The 27,080-nt window shown below is 40.2% G+C and overlaps 1 protein-coding gene across 2 annotated transcripts in view; it reads right to left on the bottom strand.

Moving 5' to 3' along the window:
- arhgef7a (Rho guanine nucleotide exchange factor (GEF) 7a) overlaps positions 1 to 25,383 on the bottom strand; it is a 60,308-nt gene extending 34,925 nt beyond the window's left edge. The window contains exons 1-2 of one of the 2 annotated variants that reach the window (XM_061971255.2): positions 25,001 to 25,383; positions 7,579 to 7,662 (exon numbers count right to left, since the gene is read on the bottom strand). In XM_061971255.2, coding sequence (XP_061827239.1) covers positions 7,579 to 7,662; positions 25,001 to 25,165 — 249 coding nt within the window. In that variant the 5' untranslated portion in view covers positions 25,166 to 25,383. The remainder of the gene's footprint in view (positions 1 to 7,578; positions 7,663 to 25,000) is intronic. The other variant, XM_061971254.2, reaches the window with a different exon arrangement.
- Positions 25,384 to 27,080: the final 1,697 nt, after the last annotated feature.

Below are 27,080 nucleotides of genomic sequence, written 5' to 3'. Positions count from 1 at the left end.
TTGTATCACTGATGATGGCCGCCTCTTTCTGGAAGCACTGTTTATTTCGCTTATGTAATACCGAAGATGAGCACTGACTGAGATTGGAGTCTGTATTCGTCTTACGCTCTGATTGCTGATATGCCTGAAGGTGGCGTGAGGATGTGGCTTTGTGTTTTCATGAATGTGACATTGCAGGAGTATATACTGTATATGTGTGCGTGTGTGTGTGCTTCGCGAACTGAAAGTGCAAAACCCATAAGAAAGTTCCCCATTCAGCTCGTTAGCTTTAAGGCGTGTTGGCCAGCATCTGTCATTTTATTACGCCCACCATTGAGACTAGAAGAAGACATGTTGGGATACCGATACAATGCCTCAACTGACACAAAGAACAACAACAAACTACCCTGTCCCCACTACCATGTAAGAAAAACAGTTGGCCATTTTTATGGAGGATGTTCAGTTAAGTTTTCTGTCTAATGTTCATGGTTTTATCTGTTTTGGGTCATAGTCATACTTAACAAGTTGCTTCAAGGCAGTGTTTTTCAACCTTTTTTGAGCCAAGTCACAGTTTTTGCGGTGAAAAAATCTGGAGGCACAACACCAAAAATCATTAAAAAAACGAAGTTCAGTTGACAGTAAAAAGTCGTTGTCGCAATTGTTGGATATGAATTTAAACCATAACCAAGCATGCATCACTATAGCTCTTGTCTCAAAGTAGGTGTACTGTCACCACCTGTCACATCACGCCGTGACTTATTTTGAGTTTTTTGCTGTTTTCCTGTGTGTAGTGTTTTAGTTCTTGTTTTGCGCTCCTATTTCGGTGGCTTTTTCTCTTTTTTTTGGTATTTTCCTGTAGTAGTTTCATGAAACTATCCATCCATGGATGGATGGATGGATGGATAGTTTCATGTCTTCCTTTGAGTGATATTTCCCGCATTTACTTTGTTTTAGCAATCAATAATATTTCAGTTGTTTTTATCCTTCTTTGTGGGAACATTGTTGATTGTCATGTCATGTTCGGATGTACATTGTGGACGCCGTCTTTGCTCCACAGTAAGTCTTTGCTGTCGTCCAGCATTCTGTTTTTGTTTACTTTGTAGCCAGTTCAGTTTTAGATTTGTTCTGCATAGCCTTCCCTAAGCTTCAAAACCTTTTCTTAGGGGCTAACTTTTGTTTATTTTTGGTTTAAGCATTAGATACATTTTTACCTGCACACTGCCTGCCGCTGTTCCCGACATCTACAAAGCAATTAGCTACCTGCAGCCACCTACTGATATGGAAGAATATAACATGGTTACTCTGCCGAGTTCGAGACAGCACTGACACTCAACAACAACACATAATTTGCAGACTATAATTACTGGTTTGCAAAAAATATTTTTAACCCAAATAGGTGAAATTAGATAATCTCCCACGGCACACCAGACTGTATCTCACGGCACACTAGTGGTCTATATCAGTGTTTTTCAACCACCGTGCCGCGGCACACTAATGCAGTGTTTTACAACCTTTTTGGAGCAAAGGCACATTTTTGTACATTAAAAAAATGCGGAGGCACACCACAAGCAGAAAACATTAAAAATATAAACTCGGTAGTTGATATTGACAGTAAAAAGTAATTGTTGCAATTATTGGATATGAGTTCAAACCACAACCAACCATGCATCACTATAGCTCTTGTCTCAAAGGAGGTGTACTGTCACATCACGCCGTGACTTATTTTGAGTTTTTTGGTGTTTTCCTGTGTGTAGTGTCTTGCGCTCCTATTTTGTTGGCTTTTCCTGTTTTGTTGGCATTTTCCTGTAGCAGTTTCATGTCTTCCTTTGAGGGTTATTCCCCGCACCTGCTTTGTTTTAGCAATCTAGACTATTTCAGTTGTGCGGACGCTATACTTCTTTGTGGGGAAATTATTGATTGTCATGTCATGTACGAATGTACTTTGTGGAGGCCGTCTGCTCCACACGCTGTAAGTCTTTGCTGTCGTTCAGCATTCTGTTTTTGTTTATTTTGTAGCCAGTTCAGTTTTAGTTTCGTTTTCCATAGCCATCCCTAAACTTCAATGCTTTTTTTAGGGGCACTCGCCTTTTGTTTATTTTTGGTTTAAGCATTAGATACGACGTTTACAAAGCAATTAGCTACCTGCTGCCACTTACTGATATGGAAGAGTATTACACGGTTACTCTGCCGAGCTCTAGACACTCAATTTGCAGATTATAATTACTGGTTTGCGTAAAATATTTTTAACCCAAATAGGTGAAATTATATAATCTCCCACGGCACACCAGACTGTATCTCACGGCACAGTGGTTGAAAAACACTGCATTAAGGAACGCCACATGAATAAGCAACTCAACACCATGGCCAAAAATGAGTAGAAAGAATCAGTTTTTATAATCACACCCCTTTGCCATGTCTCAGAAATTACTGATATTGTGTCTAAATCCTGTCTTTAAGTGTCAGGGAGGAACAGAGAAGGTGTATCAAAAAATATTGCTTTTGCACAATGACGTAAAATGGAAAAGAAAGGAGAAAAAGTGTTTGAAAAAAAAAATAGGTGAAAAAAAATTCCAAGCAAAAAAAAAAAAGTTAAAATGAAAGAAAAGGCTATAAAAAAGGCTGGAAGAGCCCGCATTAGACAGATGGATACACGAGTGTCATGGCGGCCTAAAGTTACTATTCCCACAGGACGCTTTTCTCCTGGCAAACACAGCAGTAGGGATGGGAACTGAAAATTGGTTATTTTTCAGAACCAGTTCCCAGTGTATCAATTCCTTGAAATTGCTTGCCATTTTTTTAAACGATTGCCTTAACAATTCTTGCGGGTGTGAAAACGTAATCACGCAACGTGCGTAGTGACGTCAGACAGCAACATGGCGGCCAGGTCGCAGAAACACTCCAAAGTTTGACTATATTTTACATGAAAAGATTGCAACAGCGCTATTTGTAATAATTGCAAGGCTGCTATTTCATCAAGGAGGACCTAAGAGTAATATGCTAAAACATTTGAGCACACAGCATGCTATAACTATAAATTAAGGTTATGTTTTTGAACCACACCGATCTCATCCCAGCAGCAGTAACGCTGGCACGTCCTCTGAATACAACGGGTTCTAAGTAACACCGCATTAACACTGCACACCAAATATAACATGTTTTGCCCTCAAGTGACACAGATCTGATTTTTTTTGCCGGTCAAAACGCTCTAAAGTGCTTCAAATATGATATTTTCGCATCAGATTCAGGCCACATCAGGAGGTAGTCCGAATGCATTGCCAATTGAATGCGACCTGTATGTGACTTTTTTGTCAGCTTTCAGCGAGCTATGTTATTCCCGTGAGCGGGGAAAGATACAGCCCGCCAGCGGAGGTGGATACTTCATCACAATATCCGTTTTTTTTTACAGAAGGTGAATGTTCAACTGTGGTCAGAAAAAATGTTTTCCTCCCACCAGATTTTCATAGTCCTTTTCTATTATACAGGTGAAACTCAAACAATTTCAATATTGTGTAAAATTCCATTCACGTCAGCAATAAAGCCAGCTAGTATATGATATAAACTCATTAGATGCAAATTGACATATGTCAAGTTTTTTTTAATTATAATTGTACTGATCATGGCTTACAGCTTTTGAAACCCCACATTTTCTGGGATTTTCAACTTTAGGTCTTTGTAATATGTAAGCCATAATCATCAAAAATATAGTAAATAAAGGCTTGTCATATCTCACTCTGCATATGAGTTAATATCACGTTACTAAATGTTACATTCATATGTAATTTACACATGTTTTATTTTGTTGAATTCTAAGGAAGAATATTTATTTCTTATACCGAGTATATATATTTTTTTACTATATTTTTTTCTCTTCTACGTATGTGCCCTTTTAAGACATCACTGTTTGCTTTGTAAGGTCATGTCATCGCTTAACTTAACAAAATGAGTGCTAATCCAACTTTTTGGTAAATTTTTTTCCAAATAAGAATAGATAAGAGAACCGATAAAGAACCGAATCGAAAGCGGAATTGAAAAAATCTAACCAATTCCCATTTCTAAACAGCAGTGTCCGTTAAGCAAGAGGAGCCAGAGGTCACAAACAAAACATGTCCAAACCGCTGAAGCTAAGCGTATATTAGCGTGTCACAGTTTCTGGTCTCTGCAGCTCCAGTCAAGCTACCAGAGGTCAGCGCCAGCAGCCCCAATGCACTCTGGAGAAGATCCAGCTTGGCTTTACAGATGGCCAAGTCCCAAACTACAAGTAATCCTGCTCAGTCTACTTCAATCACAAAAAAACTAAACTAATGTAGTTGAACATGCTGACACTTGCACGCACAAACAAATCACTCGACGGGTACATATCACAGGATATTTAAAAACCAAAGGATTCAATCGAATGAACAACATGGCTTCTGATTCTACTGCAGGTTTTGTACTGCTCTAATTTGTTTGTTTTTTAAAGTGCATGAGAAAGTGGAAATGAATACGCAACCTCTCTGACTACATGGTCATACTAAATGTATTGCACAACAAAGCAGCAACAGAACCAACATGTTGCACTGTAATAGGACTAAGGAGCAAACCAACATTAAAGTTAAAGTGCCACTGATAGTCACACACACAGTAAGTGTGGCGAGATTACTCTCTGCATTTGACCCATCCCCTTGTTCCACCCCTTGGGAGGTGAGGGGAGCAGTGAGCAGCAGCGGTGACCGTGCAAGGGAATCATTTTGGAGATTTAACCCCCAATTCCAACCCTTGATGCTGAGTGCCAAGCAGGGAGGCAATGGGTCCCATTTTTATAGTCTTTGGTATGACTGGGCCGGGGTTTGAACTCACAACCTACCGATCTCAGGGTTGACACCCTAACCACAAGGCCTGCTTGTTGGTACCTGTTTTTGTGTATTTGGGATCGACATAAGGGCGGATAATGTGAAATCAAACCATGGTGGCATAGCAAAGATATTAATAAAACAATCTTGCCTTCTTCCAAATTTGCCGTTTGGAATTTGAGACGACTGTGGCGTATTTTGCCGAAGTTACGTCAGCGAATATCTCCATATATGGTACAGGTTTAACAAAAGAGCTTTGCGTCAGGTCGCAATTGTTATTTAGTTGTAGTCAATACGCTCCTTATTTTTCTCTAACCTCTTGTTGTGGGGCAGACTGGCTTATACATGCATTCACCACTGCTGCCATTTCTAATACAAAGAAGCGTATAGTTCAAACTAAATTGGTCATTAGTTCAAACTAAAGACGGGGTGGAGAAGACGATGTCAAAGTGGAGCTGTGTAAGTAAGACCGCCCACAAAACGGTGCATCCTTAAAAGAAGCAGCTTGAAAACATTCTGTAAAAAATGATCTAAGCAATATTTTGACCAAAGGACCACCATTACATGTTATGTAGACCACAAGAGTTTTAAAATGTAGAAAAAATTCATAATATGACCCCTTCTAAGCACGAGGTCAGCACATTACTCATAATACATCAATTGCAGCTTTGGTCATCTTTTAGAGTTCATAAAAAATGGTGGTTACCTGCAGCCACAGCTGTCAATGTCAGGTTTTTTTTTTTTACCAATTTAAGAACCCGCCAACTACAGGAGACTCGGACGTTAATTAAATGGAAGCGTTAATTGATGGATTTATTGCATTAGCGACAGATGAAAATACAGACATATAACCCACAGTGAGCCCTGACAAACACACTTCTTCTCACTTTCCAACACAATGTCATTTGCCTCTTACTGCTAAAGGGCATGTTTCATTCGCTCAATTTCTCCCGTCCCATCTCTCGTTGGCAGTCGAGAGGAGCGGCGCTCGCTGTCGAACACTGACTCGCATTGTCAAGAGGAGAGGGTGGTTCAATGACCCCCGTGTTCCGCCTTACAGTGCACACTGTCCCCAGGGCCGCCTTAACCGAAGGGGGGGGGGCCGGGACAGAAGGGGTTTTGGGGGCCCCCCTAAAACCTAAACAACCACCCCCCCCACACGCACCTCCGCCCCAAAAATACAGTTTGAAAATAAATGTATGTGAGTGTGAATGCTTGTCTCTCTATCAGTGTTGGCCCTGCGATTAGGTGGCGACTTGTCCTGGGTATACCTTGCCTTCCGCTCGAGTGCAGCTGGGATAAGCTCTAGCCTCCCCGAAACCCCGAAAGGGACAAGCGGTAGAAAATGGATAGATGAATCAATTTTACTCTATCAAACAGCAACAGTGCAAAAATATTATCCATTTTTATAAAAATATTATATATCAAGTATTTCTTATATATATATATATATATATATATATATATATATATATATATATATATATATATATATATATATATATATTTATAAAACCCGTTCATGAATGAGTATATCCGTTCGGCCACCGTGTTCAATGGAGAAGTCTGATCTACAAAATTTGCAGGCAGCTGTCCTGGATGAACTGTAATTATTTTTTCCCCAATCATTTTGGAACTTGCAAGCGTACTTATTCTTCTTACTCCTCGTCGCCATGTCTCTTCTTCGTTCTTCTGCTTCGTCTCTGTTATGTTTTTGGACATTACTACTTGCCGTAGTTTTGAAGCAATGCATGATGGGAATCCGGATGTTGTGTGTCAGTGTATTAACGTGCCGGCTGGAATAAACACACGCTGAGAAATAGCTCCGTGCCTGCCTACTTTATGGGTTATAGATAAACCTATGGATAACGGAGACATATATAATAGTCTCCTTTTCAGGTGAGAAAGAACGCTAAAGGCAGTGCCTTTAAGGCACGCCCCCAATATTGTTGTCCGGGTGGAAATCGGGAGAAATACAGGAGAATGGTTGCCCCGGGAGATTTTCGGGAGGGGCAGTGAAATTCGGGAGTCTCCCGGGAAAATCGGGGGGGTTGGCAAGTATGCACACAGGAAAACACCAAAAAACTCAAAATAAGTTACGGCGTGATGTGACATGTCGTGACAGTACACCTACTTTGAGACAAGAGCTATATTGATGCATGCTTGGTTATGGTTTAAATTCATATCCAACAATTGCGACAACGACTTTTTACTGTCAACTGAGTTTCGTTTTTTAATGATTTCTGCTGGTGGTGTGCCTCCGGATTTTTTCAACGCAAAAACTGTGCCTCGGCTCAAACAAGGTCGAAAAACACCGATCTAGACTACTACTAACATCTGTAAGTCATCCGTAAGTGCTATGATCTGCGGTGGAACTTGCAAGGCAGGCCATCATTCACCACAATACTCTACCAAAGCCGAAACTTTCAAGAAGAGACAATGTGTTAAAGGGTAAAGTGGATGGGTGACAACAAAACCACGCATAAGCACAAATATTTGCATTGATTAGTAACCCCAAGCGCTTTTGCGCATGTAAATCCAAACGTGCGGTGGGAAAGGAGAGACAAGTCCATCATATTTAAGTTTATCCAAATGATTCATGTATCAGCGGGCGATGGGGGAGAGCTGCCCGGCTGCAGCCTCACTCCTCCTCCCCCTGCCAGCGGGCTTCTCTCCATGAAACCTTTGTTTCACAACTCTCCACTTGAAGCATTGGAGCTTTGGTGTAAACGTAACGCTGTAAAATACGATGACTATTACCGACTCTTACCTCGACACGGAAAGATGTGCAGCCTTTGACGAACTCCTTTATGTTGTTCAGACACTCGCCGTCGTTCTTCGGCTCCTGGTAGATCTGAAAGGACGAGGAGGAGGAGAGCCAAATATTAGCGACACATTTCCACTTCTCCGCCTCGGGTTCTTGCTTCCTTTGCCTTCTTTGTGTTCTTAATAACCTTCCGGGGGAAAAAACAACGTATAAAGTGAAAAATCATCCACAACAACGCAGCGGACTGAGCTTGAGTGTGTGTTTGTGACACCCCGGAAGGCTGCACTCCAATCCCGCTATGGGCTCATGGAGGAGAGGTTGGAGTGTGGGTTTCTACACCGGAAATTACGTCACCAAGATGGCGTTCCCTTCGCTATACAACATTTGCTCTTCGCCCCGTAGGAAAAGTGGATAACAGGATTCAAACAACGATTGCTACACGTGAGGTGAATAGGTGACTAAAATAAAACACTTTCGGAACACCGCATCACCTTAAGGCACTACCAGAAAACAAGAATGACTCAAAGGAAGGTAGATAGATCCTTCCCGATCCCTGCTAGCTTAGCGGCTAATGTATTACTTTGAGATAACTATAACAGCCAACAACACAAACTATTTCCTTCCTAATGTATTCTGTTGTTAGCAAACTTTTAAATTCCGTTTGGGGCGGAAAAGTCTTACTGAGTGTGTAAAAAGCTGTTAGCGCCAAATAATGTTCCACTCCAATCCTGTAGGTGTTGCTAATGAGCAGTCATTGTAGGTATGGGTAAAACATCCATCCATCTATTTTCTACCGCTTTTCCCTTTTGGGGTTGCGGGGGGAAGCACGGTGAAAGAGGGGTTAGTGCGTCTGCCTCACAATACGAAGGTCCTGAGTAGTCGTGAGTTCAATCCCGACCTCGGGATCTTTCTGTGTGGAGTTTTCATGTTCTCCCCGTGACTGCGTGGGTTCCCTCCGGGTACTCCGGCTTCCTCCCACCTCCAAAGACATGCACCTGGGGATAGGTTGATTGGCAACACGAAATTGGCCCTAGTTTGTGAATGTGAGTGAATATTGTCTGTCTATCTGTGTTGGCCCTGCGATGAGGTGGCGACTTGTCCGCCCGATTGTAGCTGAGATAGGCTCCAGCGCCTCCCGCGACCCCGAAGGGAATAAGTGGTAGACAATGGATGGATGGGTTGCAGGGGGTGCTGGAGCCTATCTCAGCTGCATTCGGGCGGCAGGCGGGCTACACCCTGGACAAGTCGTCACCTCATCACAGGGCCAACACAGATAGACAGACAACATTCACACACTAGGGCCAATTTAGTGTTGCCAATCAACCTATCCCCAGGTGCATGTCTTTGGAGGTGGGAGGAAGCCGGAATACCCGGCATACTTGCCAACCTTGAGACCTCTGAATTCGGGAGATGGGAGGTGGGGGGGTTTGGTGGTAGCGGGGGTGAATATTGTAGCGTCCCGGAAGAGTTAGTGCTGCAAGGGGTTCTGGGTATTTGTCCTGTTGTGTTTATGTTGTGTTACAATTAGGACTGGGCGATATGGCCTTTTTTTAATATCGCGATATTTTAAGACCATATCACGATACACAATATGTATCTCGATATTTTTGCCTTAGCCTTGAATGAACACTTGATGCATATAATCACAGCAGTATGATGATTCTATGTCCATCCATCCATCCATTTTCTACCGCTTATTCCCTTCGGGGGTGCTGGAGCCTATCTCAGCTACAATCGGGCGGAAGGCGGGGTACATCCTGGACAAGTCGCCACCTCATCACAGGGCCAACACAGATAGACAGACAACATTCACACTCAAATTCACACACTAGGGCCAATTTAGTGTTGCCAATCAACCTATCCCCAGGTGCATGTCTTTGGAAGTGGGAGGAAGCTGGAGTACCCGGAGGGAACCCACGCAGTCACGGGGAGAACATGCAAACTCCACACAGAAAGATCCCAAGCCCGGGATTGAACCCAAGACTACTCAGGACCATGTTTACATTAAAACATTCTTCTTCATACTGCATTAATATATGTTACTTTAAAACTTTCATGCAGAGATGGAAATCACAACTAAAAAAAATCAGTATTTTTTTCATACGGTGTTGATGTGGAAATGTTTGCCTCTGCATTTTGATGGTGTGGGCATGTGGCACCGAACCGAGATGTTGACGTGCGGAGTAAGCACTCTTAAATTCTCTAGCAGGTGACTTTTCAAATGATGCTACATATTAGCAGTAATGCTACTTTTTATAGCAACGCTTTCGCCCCACACTTGACAAATTATGGTTGTCTGTTCGACATATTCCCACTTGAAGCCAAACCACCGCCAGACGATGGACCCCCTGCTGTTTTTTGGGGGAATTCATTATTCCTTCATTTGTTACCAGATTCGCACCTTCTTTCGCTCGTATTACCGCTAGCATCACAGCTAACGTCAGCCATGCTGCTACCTCTCTGCTGTGCGAGGGCGTATACTGTGATGTATGACGTGACAGTATGTGACGTATGTAGAAGCTGCGCTTGCTCTCTGTGAGAAGGAGACACAAGAAAGAGTGGGAAGAGCCTGTCGTGTAATGCCAGCAGCTAAAAGCAACTGCGTGAGAACTAGGGCTGCAGCTAACGATTATTTTTCTATCGATTAATCTATAGATTATTTTTTTCGATTAATCGGTTAATCTATAGATTATTTTTTTCGATTAATCTATAGATTATTTTTCCTTTTAACGATTATTTTTTTTATTTAAAATGAAGAGGAAAAAATAAATGTAGGCCAGTTTTTTCAAAAGGCATGGCTTTTATTTACAAAAAAAATAAGTATGGCCACTCAGTCAACATTGACAACAACATGACAAAATATTCTGTAACAATGTAAACATTTAAAACTTTTAACATTTAACAAAATTAAAAGTAGCTTATTTGCTTTTTAATGTGCAAATATAAAAGTAAACATCCAGTGCAAATCTTAATATTCTGCAATAGTATAAGCATTTCAAAAGTAAAAGTATTGCTTATTTTGCTTTAAAATGTGCAAAAATAAAGATAAACATCCAATACAAAAAAGTGCAAAACGGAAATATTCTGTAACAAGTGTAAACATTTCAGCAAAAGTAAAAGTATTGCTTATTTGCTAAAATGTGCAAAAATAAAGCTAAACATCCAATACAAAAAAGTGTACAGTGTAAACATTTCAACAAAAGTAAAAGTATTGCTTATTTGCTAAAATGTGCAAAAATAAAGATAAACATTCAATACAAAAAAAGTGCAAAACTAAATATTCTGTAACAACAGTGTAAACATTTCAACAAAAGTAAAAGTATTGCTTATTTTGCTTAATAACAACAATGATAGTATGATTAAAGTGAAAGTTAATTGTTGGTTTGTACATAGTATATGTAACTGTTAATGTTGTAAAAGGTATTTGCACAACTAATTAACGTTAGCGTTTGTGACACGTCTTATGCCGTGGGGTTCTTTCAGGACCGACAGACTGAACGCCAGACGGCTTTGCCAGGTTTACAATCTTTTAATTTTACACAAAGTCTTTTCTCTTCCAACTCTTTTCTCTCCTCGCTTTTCGGCTCCTCTTTCTCGCTCGCTCGGATCGCGCACCTGGGCACGATTGCGGCGTCGCTCCCGGTGCGCCCCGCCTCGCAGCTCGCTCGCCGCCGCCGCCTCTCCACAGCGTTAAAGAGGAGCGCGTCTTTGTAAACACTGAACAGGCACGCCAAACGCACCTCTCAGAGCGAAACGGTGCTTTAGTTTATGATTTTACAACGCAGATACAAATGACACATTCATGTTTTTGTGTAATAATGACCAGAGGTGGGTAGTAACGCGCTACATTTACTCCGTTACATCTACTTGAGTAACTTTTGGGATAAATTGTACTTCTAAGAGTAGTTTTAATGCAACATACTTTTACTTTTACTTGAGTATATTTACAGAGAAGAAACGCTACTTTTACTCCGCTACTTTTATCTACATTCAGCTCGCTACTCGCTACTAATTTTTATCGATCTGTTAATGCACGCTTTGTTTGTTTTGGTCTGTCAGACAGACCTTCAAAGTGCCTGCGTTACTGGTGACGTTTCACTCCGTTCCACCAATAAAATGCAGTCACTAGTGACGTTTGACTCCGTTCCACCAATCAGATGCAGTCACTGGTGACGTTGGACCAATCAAACAGAGCCAGGCGGTCACATGACCTGACTTAAACAAGTTGAAAAACTTATTGGGGTGTTACCATTTAGTGGTCAATTGTACGGAATATGTACTGTACTGTGCAATCTACTAATACAAGTTTCAATCAATCAATCAAAAGTGTGAAGGAAAAAAGACACTTTTTTATTTCAAACGTACATCCCGTCACAAGCCTAAAGACTGACTGCACAGTTCCTGTCTTCACAATAAAAGTGCCGCTCCATCGCGCCTGCGCTTTCAAAATAAGAGTCTCCGAAAGCCAGCGCAAACAAGCTAGCAAGCTACGGAATTTGCCGCCAATGTATTTCTTGTAAAGTGTGTGAAAACGAATATGGAAGCTGGACAAATAAGATACCAGAAACCAACCACTTTCATGTGGTATTAGACAGAAAGGAGGAACTTTTTTTCTCCTGCATTTGAAAACGTGGACGTTAAGCACTGCTGTCTGATTACAATCAATGCAAGTCATCAGAATCAGGTAATACACCAACTTATATTCTTGTCTTCATGAAAGAAAGGAATCTATATGTGTTAAACATGCATGTATATTCATTAAAACACCTTTAACATGTAAACAAAAACGGCAAAATAAATAAATATAAATGATATACTGTATATATCAATGTATGTGTATATATGTATATATATATATATATATATATGATATGTGTGTGTATGTTACTCATCAGTTACTCAGTACTTGAGTAGTTTTTTCACAACATACTTTTTACTTTTACTCAAGTAAATATTTGGGTGACTACTCATTACTTTTACTTGAGTAATAAATCTCTAAAGTAACAGTACTCTTACTTGAGTACAATTTCTGGCTACTCTACCCACCTCTGATAATGACAACGTATACGCACGCGGATGATTTACTTGGTGATGGCAAGAACGCTGTCGGTTTTCTTTTCAAATGTTCGTTCATAGCCGTTGGGCTGCTATGATAGGCCATTTCTGCTCGACACAGTGTGCATACAACAACATTATTAGGCCGTTTATTGAAATACTCCCACACTTTTGACGACTTTTGGCGTGCTTTTTTCCCCTCGCTCGCACCGTCTGCTTTGCGCTCCGCCATGACAGTAGTGTGACGTAAATATGCGACGCGCCGACGCACAAAAACGGCGTCGACGTATTTACGTAACCGATGACGTCGACTACGTCGACGCGTCGTTTCAGCCTTAGTGAGAACGTATACTCCGATATCACGATATAGTCATTTTCTATATCGCACAGAGACAAACCCGCGATATATCCCGCATATCGATATTTCACCCAGCCCTAGTTACAATGCAGATGTTCTCCCGAAATGTGTTTGTCATTCTTGTTTGGTGTGGGTTCACAGTGTGGCGCATATTTGTAACAGTGTTAAAGTTGTTTATACGGCCACCCTCAGTGTGACCTGTATGGCCTATTCTTGCATTCCCTTATGTGTGTGTAATAGCCGCATGTATTATGTGACTGGGCCGGCACGCTGTTTGTATGGAGGAAAAGCGGACGTGACGACAGGTTGTAGAGGACGCTAAAAGCAGTGTCTTTTAGGCACGCCCCCAATATTGTTGTCTGGGTGTGAAATCGGGAGAAATTCGTGATAATGGTTGCCTCGGGAGATTTTCGGGAGGGGCACTGAAATTCGGGAGTTTCCCGGGAAAATCGGGAGGGTTGGCAAGTATGGTACCCGGAGGGAACCTACGCAGTCACGGGCAGAGGTGGGTAGAGTAGCCAGAAATTGTACTCAAGTAAGAGTACTGTTACTTTAGAGATTTATTACTCAAGTAAAAGTAATGAGTAGTCACCCAAATATTTACTTGAGTAAAAGTAAAAAGTATGTTGTGAAAAAACTACTCAAGTACTGAGTAACTGATGAGTAACATACACACACATATCATATATATATATATATATATATATATATATATATATATATATATATATATATATATACATATACATATATACACATACATTGATATATACAGTATATCATTTATATTTATTTATTTTGCCGTTTTTGTTTACATGTTAAAGGTGTTTTAATGAATATACATGCATGTTTAACACATATAGATTCCTTTCTTTCATGTTGACAAGAATATAAGTTGGTGTATTACCTGATTCTGATGACTTGCATTGATTGTAATCAGACAGCAGTGCTTAACGTCCACGTTTTCAAATGCAGGAGAAAAAAAGTTCCTCCTTTCTGTCTAATACCACATGAAAGTGGTTGGTTTTTGGTATCTTATTTGTCCAGCTTCCATATTCGTTTTCACACACTTTACAAGAAATACATTGGCGGCAAATTCCGTAGCTTGCTAGCTTGTTTGCGCTGGCTTTCGGAGACCCTTATTTTGAAAGCGCAGGCGCGATGGAGCGGCACTTTTATTGTGAAGACAGGAACTGTGCAGTCAGTCTTTAGGCTTGTGACGGGATGTACGTTTGAAATAAAAAAGTGTCTTTTTTCCTTCACACTTTTGATTGATTGATTGAAACTTGTATTACCGTATTTTCCGCACTATAAGGCGCACCTAAAAACCACAATTTTTCTCAAAAGCTGACAGTGCGCCTTATAACCCGGTGCGCTTTATTACGATTCATTTTCATAAAGTTTCGATCTCGCAACTTCGGTAAACAGCCGCCATCTTTTTTCCCGGTAGAACAGGAAGCGCTTCTTCTTCTACGCAAGCAACCCCCAAGGAAAGCACCCGCCCCCATAGAACAGGAAGCGCTTCTTCTTCTACCCGCCCCCGGAAGAAGAAGAAAAAACGCGCGGATATCACCGTACGTTTCATTTCCTGTTTACATCTGTAAAGACCACAAAATGGCTCCTACAAAGCGACAAGGATCCGGTTCATAAAAAGACGCAATCTCTCCATCCGCACACGGATTACTACCGTATTTCACAGCAACTGATATTCCTGTGAACCGCACTGTGGAACGGGAGCACGTACGGTGAATATTCGCACCACAGGGAATGAGAAGTCATCCTTCACTGTGGTTCTAGCTTGCCATGCTAACTTCCACCCATGGTGATATTCAAAAGGAAGACCTTGCCAAAAGAGACCTTTCCAGCCGGCGTCATCATAAAAGCTAACTCGAAGGGATGGATGGATGAAGAAAAGATGAGCGAGTGGTTAAGGGAAGTTTACGCGAAGAGGCCGGGTGGCTTTTTTCACACAGCTCCGAAGGCGAACACACCTTCACTAAGACGGGCAGACAGCGCCGGACGACATACACCAACATTTGCCAGTGGATCGTAAATGCCTGGGCAGATATTTCGGTCACAACTGTGGTCCGAGCTTTCCGGAAGGCAGGATTCACAGAACTGCTGCACAACAACAGCGACACTGAATCCGATGACTTCGACGAGACGGAGCCGGCCATTTTTGGATCCCACGCTTGCGCAACTTTTCAATTCGGACACCGAAGACGAAGAATTCGAAGGATTTACGAATGAAGAATAACTTCAGAAGGTGAGCGCTATGTTTATTTTGTGTGTTGTGACATTAACGTTCGAGCAACATTATGTTGCTTTTGCTCTACACCATTTTGAATTTTACTATGTTTGTGATTGCACATTTGCGTACATTTTGGGACAGAGTTGTTAGAACGCTGGTTTTCAATATATTATTAAAGTTTGACTGAACTATCTGACTGTTTTTTTGACATTTACTTTAGCGCAGCGTTTTTTTGACATTCACTTTAGCGCAGCGTAGGCGCGGCTTATAGTCCGGGGCGGCTTATTGGTGGACAAAATTATGAAATATGTAATTCATAGAAGGTGCGGCTAATAATCCGGTGCGCCTTATAGTGCGGAAAATACGGTAGTAGATTGCACAGTACAGTACATATTCCGTACAATTGACCACTAAATAGTAACACCCCAATAAGTTTTTCAACTTGTTTAAGTCAGGTCATGTGACCGCCTGGCTCTGTTTGATTGGTCCAACGTCACCAGTGACTGCATCTGATTGGTGGAACGGAGTCAAACGTCACTAGTGACTGCATTTTATTGGTGGAACGGAGTGAAACGTCACCAGTAACGCAGGCACTTTGAAGGTCTGTCTGACAGACCAAAACAAACAAAGCGTGCATTAACAGATCGATAAAAATTAGTAGCGAGTAGCGAGCTGAATGTAGATAAAAGTAGCGGAGTAAAAGTAGCGTTTCTTCTCTATAAATATACTCAAGTAAAAGTAAAAGTAAGTTGCATTAAAACTACTGTTAGAAGTACAATTTATCCCAAAAGTTACTCAAGTAGATGTAACGGAGTAAATGTAGCGCATTACTACCCACCTCTGGTCACGGGGAGAACATGCAAAGTCCACACAAAAAGATCCCGAGCCCAGTATTGAACCCAGGACTACTCAGGACCTTTGTATTGTGAGGCACATGCACTAACCCCTGTTCCATGTAAAACAATTTAAAATATAGCTGAGATAGGCTCCAGCGCCCCCCGCGACCTCGAAGGGAATAAGCGGTAGAAAATGGATGGATGGATGGATACACAGTACAGTCCAAAAGTTTGGACACACCGTCTCATTCAATGTGTTTTCTTTATTTTCATGACTATTTATATTGTAGATTGTCACTGAAAGCAACAAAACTATGAATGAACACATGTGTAGTTATGTACGGTATTTAACAAAAAAAAAGGTAAAATAACTGAAAACATGTTTTATATTCTAGTTTCTTCAAAATAGCCGCCCTTTGCTCTGATTACAGTTTTGCACACTCTTGGCATTCTCTCGATGAGCTTCAAGCACACCTGTGAAGTGAAAACCATTTCAGGTGACTCCCTCTCAAGGCTCATCGAGAGAATGCCAAGAGTGTGCAAAGGGTGGCTATTATGAAGAAACTAGAATATAAAACATGTTTTCAGTTATTTCACCTTTTTTTGTTAAGTGCATAACTCCAAATGTGTTCATTCATAGTGATGCCTTCAGTGACAATCTACAATGTAAAATAGTCATGAAAACACATTGAATGAGAAGGTGTGTCCAAACTTTTGGCCTGTACTGTACATGAAACTAATATTATCAGACAGGTCTTGTGAAAATGAGTCCAGTGATGTAAGGATTAGTTTCCTGTGATAAATAATTTAGATTAAAAATGTATGGTCAACTTCTTTAATACAAAGTCAATGGGGCGCAAGATTTTTGGTGTGACCTTTTTTGTTGAAAATTTCCTAACTTTCTTTAACACATTTAAAGAAGGTTGATATTTTTGGAAAGCTTGCTACACAAAGAAATGTAAAAATGGTTTCACAGTTACATTGTATTTTTTATTGAGTAAATTCATGAAATTAGCGTTGGAAGTGACTGACTTTAGAGTAAACATGGCTGATCCGACTTGACTTGTAAGTCACATCACAACGACCAGGAAATCGGCAGGTTCAAAAATCAGTGTGCGAATTGATCAATTTAAAAGATATTTGGCTAACTCACAGATAAATATATAGCTGGGGTACCCGGAAGGAACCCAATTGGTCACGGGAAGGACATGCAAACTCCAAACAGAAAGAACAAGAACCCAGGACCTTCGTATTGTGAGGCACAAGCACAAACCCCTGTTCCACCGTATGTATGTATGCCCTATATACATACATATATATAACTTTGCAATAAGTCCTGATTGAAATAGATATTATATATATATGTGTGTGTACGTGTATATATATACATATATATATATGTATATACATATTTGCATATATACAAACACAGTATATATATATATATATATATATATATATATATATATATATATATATATATATATATATATATATACAGTATATCTGTAAAAATCTGCTGTACAGTATAAGGCTGAAACGACGCGTCGACGTCATCGACGTCATCGGTCACGTAAATACGTCGACGCCGTTTTTGTGCGTCGGCGCGTCGCATATTTACGTCACACTACTTTACTGTCATGGCGGAGCGCAAAGCAGACGATGCGAGCGAGGGGAAAAAAGCACGCCAAAAGTCGTCAAAAGTGTGGGAGTATTTCAATAAACGGGCTAATAATGTTGTTGTATGCACACTGTGTCGAGCGGAAATGGCCTATCATAGCAGCACAACGGCTATGAACGAACATTTGAAAAGAAAACCCCCGACAGCGTTCTTGCCATCACCATCAACAAGTCAATCGTCCGCGTGCGTATACGTTGTCATTATTACACAAAAACATGAATGTGTCATTTGTATCTGCGTTGTAAATTCATAAACTAAAGCACTGTTTCGCTCTGAGAGGCGCGTTTGGCGTGCCTGTTCAGTGTTTACAAAGACGCGCTCCTCTTTAACGCTGTGGAGAGGCGGCGGCGGCGAGCGAGCGGCGAGGCGGGGCGCGCCGGGAGCGACGCCGCAATCGTGCCCAGGTGCGCGATCCGCGCAGTTGGAAGAGAAAAGACTTTGTGTAAAATTAAAAGATTGTAAACCTGGCAAAGCCGTCTGGCGTTCAGTCTGTCGGTCCTGAAAGAACCCCACGGCACAAGACGTGTCACAAACGCTAACGTTAATTAGTCGTGCAAATACCTTTTACAACATTAACAGTTACATATACTATGTACAAACGAACAATTAACTTTCACTTTAATCATACTATCATTGTTGTGTTATTAAGCAAAATAAGCAATACTTTTACTTTTGTTGAAATGTTTACACTGTACACTTTTTTGTATTGGATGTTTAGCTTTATTTTTGCACATTTTAGCAAATAAGCAATACTTTTACTTTTGTTGAAATGTTTACACTTGTTACAGAATATTTCCGTTTTGCACTTTTTTGTATTGGATGTTTATCTTTATTTTTGCACATTTTAAAGCAAAATAAGCAATACTTTTACTTTTGAAATGCTTATACTATTCCAGAATATTAAGATTTGCACTGGATGTTTACTTTTATATTTGCACATTAAAAACCAAATAAGCTACTTTTAATTTTATTAAATGTTAAAAGTTTTAAATGTTTACATTGTTACAGAATATTTTGTCATGTTGTTGTCAATGTTGACTGAGTGGCCATACTTTTTTTTTTGTAAATAAAAGCCATGCCTTTTGAAAAAACTGGCCTACATTTATTTTTTCCTCTTCATTTTAAATTAAAAAAAAAATCGGTAAAAGGAAAAATAATCTATAGATTAATCGAAAAAAATAATCTATAGATTAACCGATTAATCGAAAAAAATAATCTATAGATTAATCGATAGAAAAATAATCGTTAGCTGCAGCCCTAGTACAGTAGTGTGCTTGGGTCCCTTTTTTCAGGAACACTAATACAAAAACTTACAATAATGTCTGACTGAATGCTAAAACTGTTAGGACAGACCACCTCAAAAAATGGAAAATTATTTACACCCAGAATTTACACGAAAATAAAGAATGTGGGATTTACAATATTAACTCTGAACGATAAAACGCTGAATATTAGCAACATATGAACGTCTCTTTTATTTCTCACTCCACCTCCGCAATCGATATATTTTACAATAAAGCAAAATGCAACAAACACGGTGAAATCTGAACGCAAAGGATAAAAAAAAAAAACCCTCTACAATCTGATATCATATCACTTTTCTGCAGAACTTTTGCGTCTGTTCCTGACATCCGTGCTGCTTGATGCCTAGTCTGAGGTGCTGTGACGTAGATTACCGTAATAACTCGTATACCTGTGAAAAATGCAGATTCCAACCATTGAAATACATGTATAGTTCAAGTCTTACAGTAAATTGAACACAGCACTGCATATCATATTGGTGGCTACAGTTTCAATGTTAAAGGTCTAAAAAAATTATTTGGAAACATCTGGCAGGCCAAATGGAAAATCCTAACGAGCCGTAATTTTCCCAGATCGGTTTTGGACAGACAGCAAAGACTACTTTGGGACAAATGATCCAGAACCTTATATTTTTGATGATCAACAGGTTTTAGAAGCTGTATGCTACAGACTAAGCTTTAATGAAACACTAAGTGAAGTGAATTATATTTGTATGCACTTTTTCTTTTAGACACTTAAAGCCCTTTACATAGTGAAACCCATAATATCCATTTAAGCTACATGTAAACCAGTGTGGGTGGCACTGGGAGCAAGGGTAGTGTCTTGCCCAGGGACACAACAGCAGTGACAAAGATGTCAGAAGCTGGAATCGAACCTGGAACCCTCTTGCACTCACAGGACAATTTTAGAAGATTAAAATAAACATTAAAAGACATTACACATTGGGCTTTTCTTGTTGCACTCAAGGAACATTTTACAGTTGTGCATATTACATATAGTCTGCCATAATGCAGGATTAGGTTAGAGTAGAAGAGAAATCTTTACTCAGTGGCCTAGTGGACCTACTCAGTGGCCTAGTGGTTAGAGTGTCCGCCCTGAGATCGGTAGGTTGTGAGTTCAAACCCCGGCCGAGTCATACCAAAGACTATAAAAATGGGACCCATTATCTCCTTGCTTGGCACTCAGCATCAAGGGTTGGAATTGGGGGTTAAATCACCAAAAATGATTCCCGGGCGTGGCACCGCTGCTGCCCACTGCTCCCCTCACCTCCCAGGGGGTGAACAAGGGGATGGGTCAAATGCAGAGGACAAATTTCACCACACCTAGTGTGTGTGTGACAATCATTGGGACTTTACTGACATTGTAATAAATGCTTCATGATTTATGTTTGCCACTCTTGGTCTGTGCTTTAAGAAAAATACAATCATTAGTAAATACTAAAAACAATACTATGGCTGAAACTACACGAATAAGTCATGTATCAGGTAAAACACACACTGTTAAGGATAAAACACAAATTGTAGCCATTTGTTACCAAAGTAATTTCACTTGCATTGGTTTGCGCTACGTGGGCGGTTTTGACTGAGCTAATCATTGGCAATAAGCCAGGCAGCGTTGTCTACGTATCTGTATGTGCACAACAGTGGAGTTAGTTAACTACAGTACCTTTAAACTCATTGTGCAGGTCTGGGTTACTGTTATTTAAATGTTTACCTAGGTTTGAAGCAAAGATTGTAATACTTTAATCAAGCCACTTTTGGCGAGGCATGTTTTAAAGCAGTGCGATGCCTCTGTGTTGAAAGCGTCACTTTGATCGGTAGTTTTGGAGCCACTTACTGTACAATGTCTGCTCTCACTGGGATGCCGACTGATAGGATGTTCATATTTTCTGTTTAGATGAAAAAATAATCATAATCCACCCGCAGGTAATTAAAAAAAAAGTTGCTGCTTTGGGTCTAAGTTGGATGCCAAAGTTGACCAACTTCTATGTTTATGGCTACATCTTTCTATTATACAGGTGAGAGGTATGATTTATAATCTAGAATTAACTTTTACCAATTTAGAGGCGTTGCAGCAGCAGCAGTTCACCAACTCAATATGTCAATTTAGCTGCATAAGCTATTTAAGTCCCTTTGGTTACGGTGTCGCTAAAAATAGATCATCTGCGTTAGCCCTTATAATACCGACATCGATAATACTTGGTTAATATAATATAAAAATATAATATCAAATAACTAAAACATTCAATTAACACAGCATCAATTGCGAGTGAAGAGAGTGACGTACTGTAGTCCAGACACATCCAGTACACCGGTCGTATTTTCTGGTACAGATTGTGTAGTGACAAGTACTTTAGCGTTCCGCTGCTAATGTTACCTATCATTGAATGTATAGCTATTGTTAGAACAGCAAAGACTGCAAATTGTTGGTCACTTGTCTGGGACTGCTTTTGTGTGTGTGTGCGTGCGTGCGTGCGTGCGTGCGTGCGTGCGTGCGTGCGTGCGTGCGTGCGTGCGAGTGTGCGTGTGTGCGCGCGCACAGCCAAGAGTGAATCCAATATTATCTGTCCTACATGACAATTTGTATTCAGTTGAATTTTTAATTGTGAGAAAAGTAAACATTTTTTGTTAAATATGTTCTTTTATACCGCTGCTGACGATATATGGTTATATATATCATATATAACATATATATTACACATATATATGTATATATATATATATATATATATATATATATATATATATATATATATATATATATTTAAGGTGTGAGGGTGTAAAGTTTACCAACATACCGTCGCACAGCTTCACCAGATGACATCTGTCATAGAAGTAACTGCAGAGCTGTTTCCATTGGTTTAAGTTTGTTTTAAATGTGTAATAGTCAGCCCTTTATTTTTACTTTTGGATGAAAAAACTGAAATCTGAGTGCAGCCGCACACCTCTGCAAACTACTACTAGACATATTTTGGACAATGCTTTTTGTCCAATGAAAATGTCATGTATACACCTTTACACTCCACAATATCTCCAGATCAATACTTGTGTTGCTTCAAAACAGATTTAAAAAGGGAACAGATGAAGCCTTTAAAGTAATACAATTTTGGCAATACAGCTTCAAATTGGCACAAAACTTAATCGGTGGAACTGCAGTTGTGTATGACATTATATGATAGTTCAGTGAACATCAATGGATAAATTCCACACATTTTTCTTCTTCCATGCTCTTTCCAAACAGGAGATGACTTACATTCAAAGCAGTAAGTGTCCTCACACACTATTTTGTAACCATTTAAAATAACTCTCATAGGTCCCACAAAAGTGTGTCATTTAAAATCTAGCCTTGATGCTGGAATTTAGACAAGATAAAGGTGATTTTAGTAAGCCCTCTTGGGAACACCATTTTGTGTGTCTGTAGCTTTAATGTTAATGAGCTGTGTTTATCTCCAGGAAGCACCATTGTGCACTTGATCCACCTTTTACGTAAACACATGTCTTATATCACATGCAACAATGTAACATTAAGGAGTGAGACAGGAAGTCACAAGCGTTAACAACACGAGCATAGCTATTGCTTGGATTTTACTGATGTCACGTCCGGCTCACGTCCCGTCCATTAAATATGCGTGGTGGTCAAGCTAGCTCTGTGCTCAATGTTTGTGCTCAATGGGTACTAGACGCCATTTAACCTTTCTCCAAAAAAAAATGCCCCGTGCTTGTGTTGTTTTCGACTGTACAAATCGTTGAAATTGTGAAAAGGATAAACATTTCTTCAGAGTTCCTCGAGGGTAATCAAAAAGGGCGGAAGAGTGCAAGATTTTATGAAACGATGATAAAAGCATGCAGCTCACACTCCAGTCCAAGGGAGCAGAGTCGGAATGCATGAGTTAGAGTGATCACTTCATTAAAGGTTTGTTTGATATGCTTTTAACAGTTTTAAGTATTATCTTGACATTATTTGTATTTCTTAAAACCATGTTTGCTATGAGTGTTTCGAAAAGCACCAACATGGCGTGCCTAAATAAAAGAAAGCAAATGTGAGCAAAACCTAAAAAAGTTACCGGTAAGCTTTTACCAAAGGCAGCAATCATAAATGAAGCTTTCAGCACACACACAATGTTGACATCCAGAGTTATATTTTGATAAAGACAGGGGAAAACATGGCCATGTGGGGTTGTACGGTATCCTGGTGCTAGTATAGTACTGCGATACTAATGAATCATATTCGGTACTATACCGCCTCTAAAAAGTACTGGGCATGACGGCGCGTCGTCGTCTTGTCGTGACATTGCTGATTTTACTAGCAGTGGAGCATGTTCGGCAACGCACAATCACGGAGTACTTACAAGCAGACAAAGTGTGTAGACAAAAAAGGGAGAACGGACGCATTTTGGCATGAAAACTAACGATAAAGGTGAAGTTATAACACTGAAACGCCCTCAGGAAGAGGTGCTTTAAGACATGGCTAGCTAGCTAGCGGCTAACGTCCATCCACTGCGGCAGTGTTTTAGCTACTTCTAAATCACTAATCCTGGTCTCCATGGTGACAAATAAAGTACGTTTCTTACAAGTATCATCCCTGCAGGACGAGGAATAGCTAAACATGCTTCACTACACACCGTAGCTCACCGGCGTCAAAATGTAAACAAACATCATGGGTGGACATGGCATCCACTGTAATGAGTACAAGAGCGTATCTCGTTGATACTACTATGATTACATCGATATTTTTTAGCATCACAAAATCTTTTTTCGTTTTTTAAAAATATATATCATGTTTTTATACTCAGGAAATACGTCCCTGGACACAGGACTTAAATTATGACCATTGTATATTCCTGTAACTACTTGGTATCGGAATGATACCCAAATTTGTTGTATCATCCAAAACTAATGTAAAGCATCCAAACAACAGAAGAATAAGTGATTATTAAATTTGAACAGAAGTGTAGATAGAACATGTTAAAGGGAAAGTAAGCAGATGATGATATGAACAAGTAGATTAATAATTAATTTTCTACCACTAATGTTGACAAAATAACAGAACTGCAGCTAAATTAGGAGCCTTTGTTTGTTTACTTACTAATAAAAGAAAAGTTATCTCGTATGTTCGTTATTTTATTTAAGGACAAACTTGCAATAAGAAACATATGTTTAATGTACCGTAAGACTTTTTGTTAAAATAAAGCCAAAAATGCAATTTTTGGGGGTCCCCTTTATTTAGAAAAGTATCAAAATATATTTTGGTACCGGTACCAAAAGATTGGTATCGGGACAACCCTACTGCCATGACAGTTAAGGTTGTTAAGATATTACTTTAAAAAAGGATCTGTCACAGTCCGGCGTTTGAATGGATTACATCTATTTACGACAAGTGTTATTATTGCTATTGTGACCTTCAGGCAGATGTAGCGTACTAAGCATCACTTGTAAAGGGTGGCCTCTTGCCTCCCTGGGGGCCCCTGTCTAAACTGGACGAGGCGGTTTGCTGACGGATACAAACACTGCACTGTATCTTTAAAATAAAAAAAAAAGAGGGGAGTGGGGGCGGGGGTGTTCCATCTGTGCTTGCCTTGGATAGTCAATGGCGGCCCACCTCTTATAGCTATATGGTCTGTGTAGTGGTGACCCAGCACATCATGTTGTTGCTGTCTATACACATCAACATGGGTTTAATAAAAGGCATTTATGCCAATATTATAATACCATGTGCTGCATTTGCTGGTGGTGATGAATGCATGTGTTTTCACACCCATCAATCATATTAATAACAATAATACGTCTGACCTACTGAGATCTCTTCATGGGCCAGTGGGCAGAAAGAGATACAGACGCCAGACAACAAGCCCACAGACAGAGGTGGGGGGTGGCATGGTAGTGTGTGCGTGTGTGTGTGTGTGTGTGTGTGTGTGTGTGTGCGTGTATTTGTATTGCCCTTACTTTCTCCGTGGACCCGGGGCTGAGGCGCTCCAGCAGCCTGCATAGGACCACGCCATCCTTCAGTGAGCTCTGCAGGAAAGCCTCGGGATCCGAGATGGTCTTCTTGGGCGACTCGAGCACCCCGAGCGTAATCAACCATGTCACCGTTTGTTCCGCCGAATTCATGTCCGCCTCACGGTAGATCCGAGTCGACAAAGCGGCGGCGGCGGTGGTGGTGGTGGTGGTGTGTTGCTGTTGCGGCTGCTTCTGCTGCGGCGGAGGAGGAGGAGGGAGGGAAGGTAGAGAAGAGGAGGAGGAGGAGGGTGTATAAACCTCGACAGCTCCTGGATGGTCACGCTGTCATCCTCCAGCGTGCACAGGAATGATGATGCACAGGAGGAGAATCGTGGAGGAGGAGTGTTTGGATGCAGTAGGTTTCCTCCCCTCCCTCCGTGCTGGCAATCTGTCAGACGCTGCTAATGCCGCCTGATGACGTCACGGCTATGTGTGTGTGTGTGTGTGTGTGTGTGTGTGTGTGGGAGGGACCAGTGTAAATGTTTACCTGTGCAGTTTAATGAGATCCATTAGATCAGTGGTTCTCAAATGGGGGTACGCGTACCCCTGGGGGTACTTGAAGGTATGCCAAGGGGTACGTGAGATTTTTTTTAAATATTCTAAAAATAGCAACAATTCAAAAATCCTTTATAAATATAAATAAAAACGTATCTTTTTTTTCCAAATAGTTCAAGAAAGACCACTACAAATGAGCAATATTTTGCACTGTTACACAATTTAATAAATCAAACTGATGACATAGTGCTATATTTTATTTCTGTATCTCTTTTTTTCAACTAAAAATGCTTTGCTCTGATTAGGGGGTACTTGAATTAAAAAAAAATTCACAGGGGGTACATCACTGAAAAAAGGTTTAGAACCACTGCATTAGATATTAGGCTGACCAATCACAGGGCACATACATCACACTGATATGGACAATTTAGAACATCCATCCATCCATCCATTTTCTACCGCTTATTCCCTTCGGGGTCGCGGGTGGCGCTGGAGCCTATCTCAGCTACAATCGGGGGTGTCCAAACTACGGCCCGCGGGCCAAACGCGGCCCGCCGACGTCTTCAATTTAGCCTGCGAGACGGCACAAGTTTATGAATAATTTGACCGGGTGCTGCATCCATATCATTTATAAATATTCAGTAGACCCCCCTTTTAGATCAGTTGATCTGCCGTCTCTTTTCTGTTCTGCCCCCCTCTTCTGTGTGGAGAGGTTATTAGCATACTTGCCAACCTTGAGACCTCCGAATTCGGGAGATGGGGGGAAGGGGGTGTATATATTTTCAAATATTTCTTATATATATATATATATATATATATATATATATATATATATATATTAGGGGTGTGGGAAAAAATCGATTCAAATTCGAATCGCGATTCTCACGTTGTGCAATTCAGAATCGATTCCCATTTTTAAAAAATCGATTTTATTTATTTATTTATTTATTTTCAAAAATGTTTTTATTTTTATTTTATTTTTTTAAATTAATCAATCCAACAACACAATACACAGCAATACCATAACAATGCAATCCAATTCCAAAACCAAACCCGACCCAGCAACACTCAGAACTGCAATAAACAGAGCAATTGAGAGGAGACAAAAACACGACACAGAACAAACCAAAAGTAGTGAAACAAAAATGAATATTATCCACAACAGTATCAATATTAGTTACAATTTCAACATAGCAGTGATTAAAAATCCCTCATTGACATTATTTATTGGATTATCGGCCAATAAATGCTTTAAAATGTAATATCGGAAATGATCGGTATCGTTTTCTTTATTATCTGTATCGGCTTTATTTATTTATTATTATTTTTTCTTAATTAAATCAACATAAAAAACACAAGATACACTTACAATTAGTGCACCAACCCAAAAAACCTTCCTCCCCTCATTCACACAAAAGGGTTGTTTCTTTCTGTTAGTAATATTCTGGTTCCTACATTATATATCAATATATATCAATACAGTCTGCAAGGGATACAGTCCGTAAGCACACATGATTGTGCGTGCTGCTGG

Source organism: Nerophis lumbriciformis, linkage group LG13, assembly GCF_033978685.3.
Source record: "Nerophis lumbriciformis linkage group LG13, RoL_Nlum_v2.1, whole genome shotgun sequence".
Lineage (NCBI taxonomy): Eukaryota > Metazoa > Chordata > Actinopteri > Syngnathiformes > Syngnathidae > Nerophis > Nerophis lumbriciformis.
Note: the sequence above shows the minus strand (reverse complement) of the source record. Positions and strands in the feature narration are given on the sequence as shown.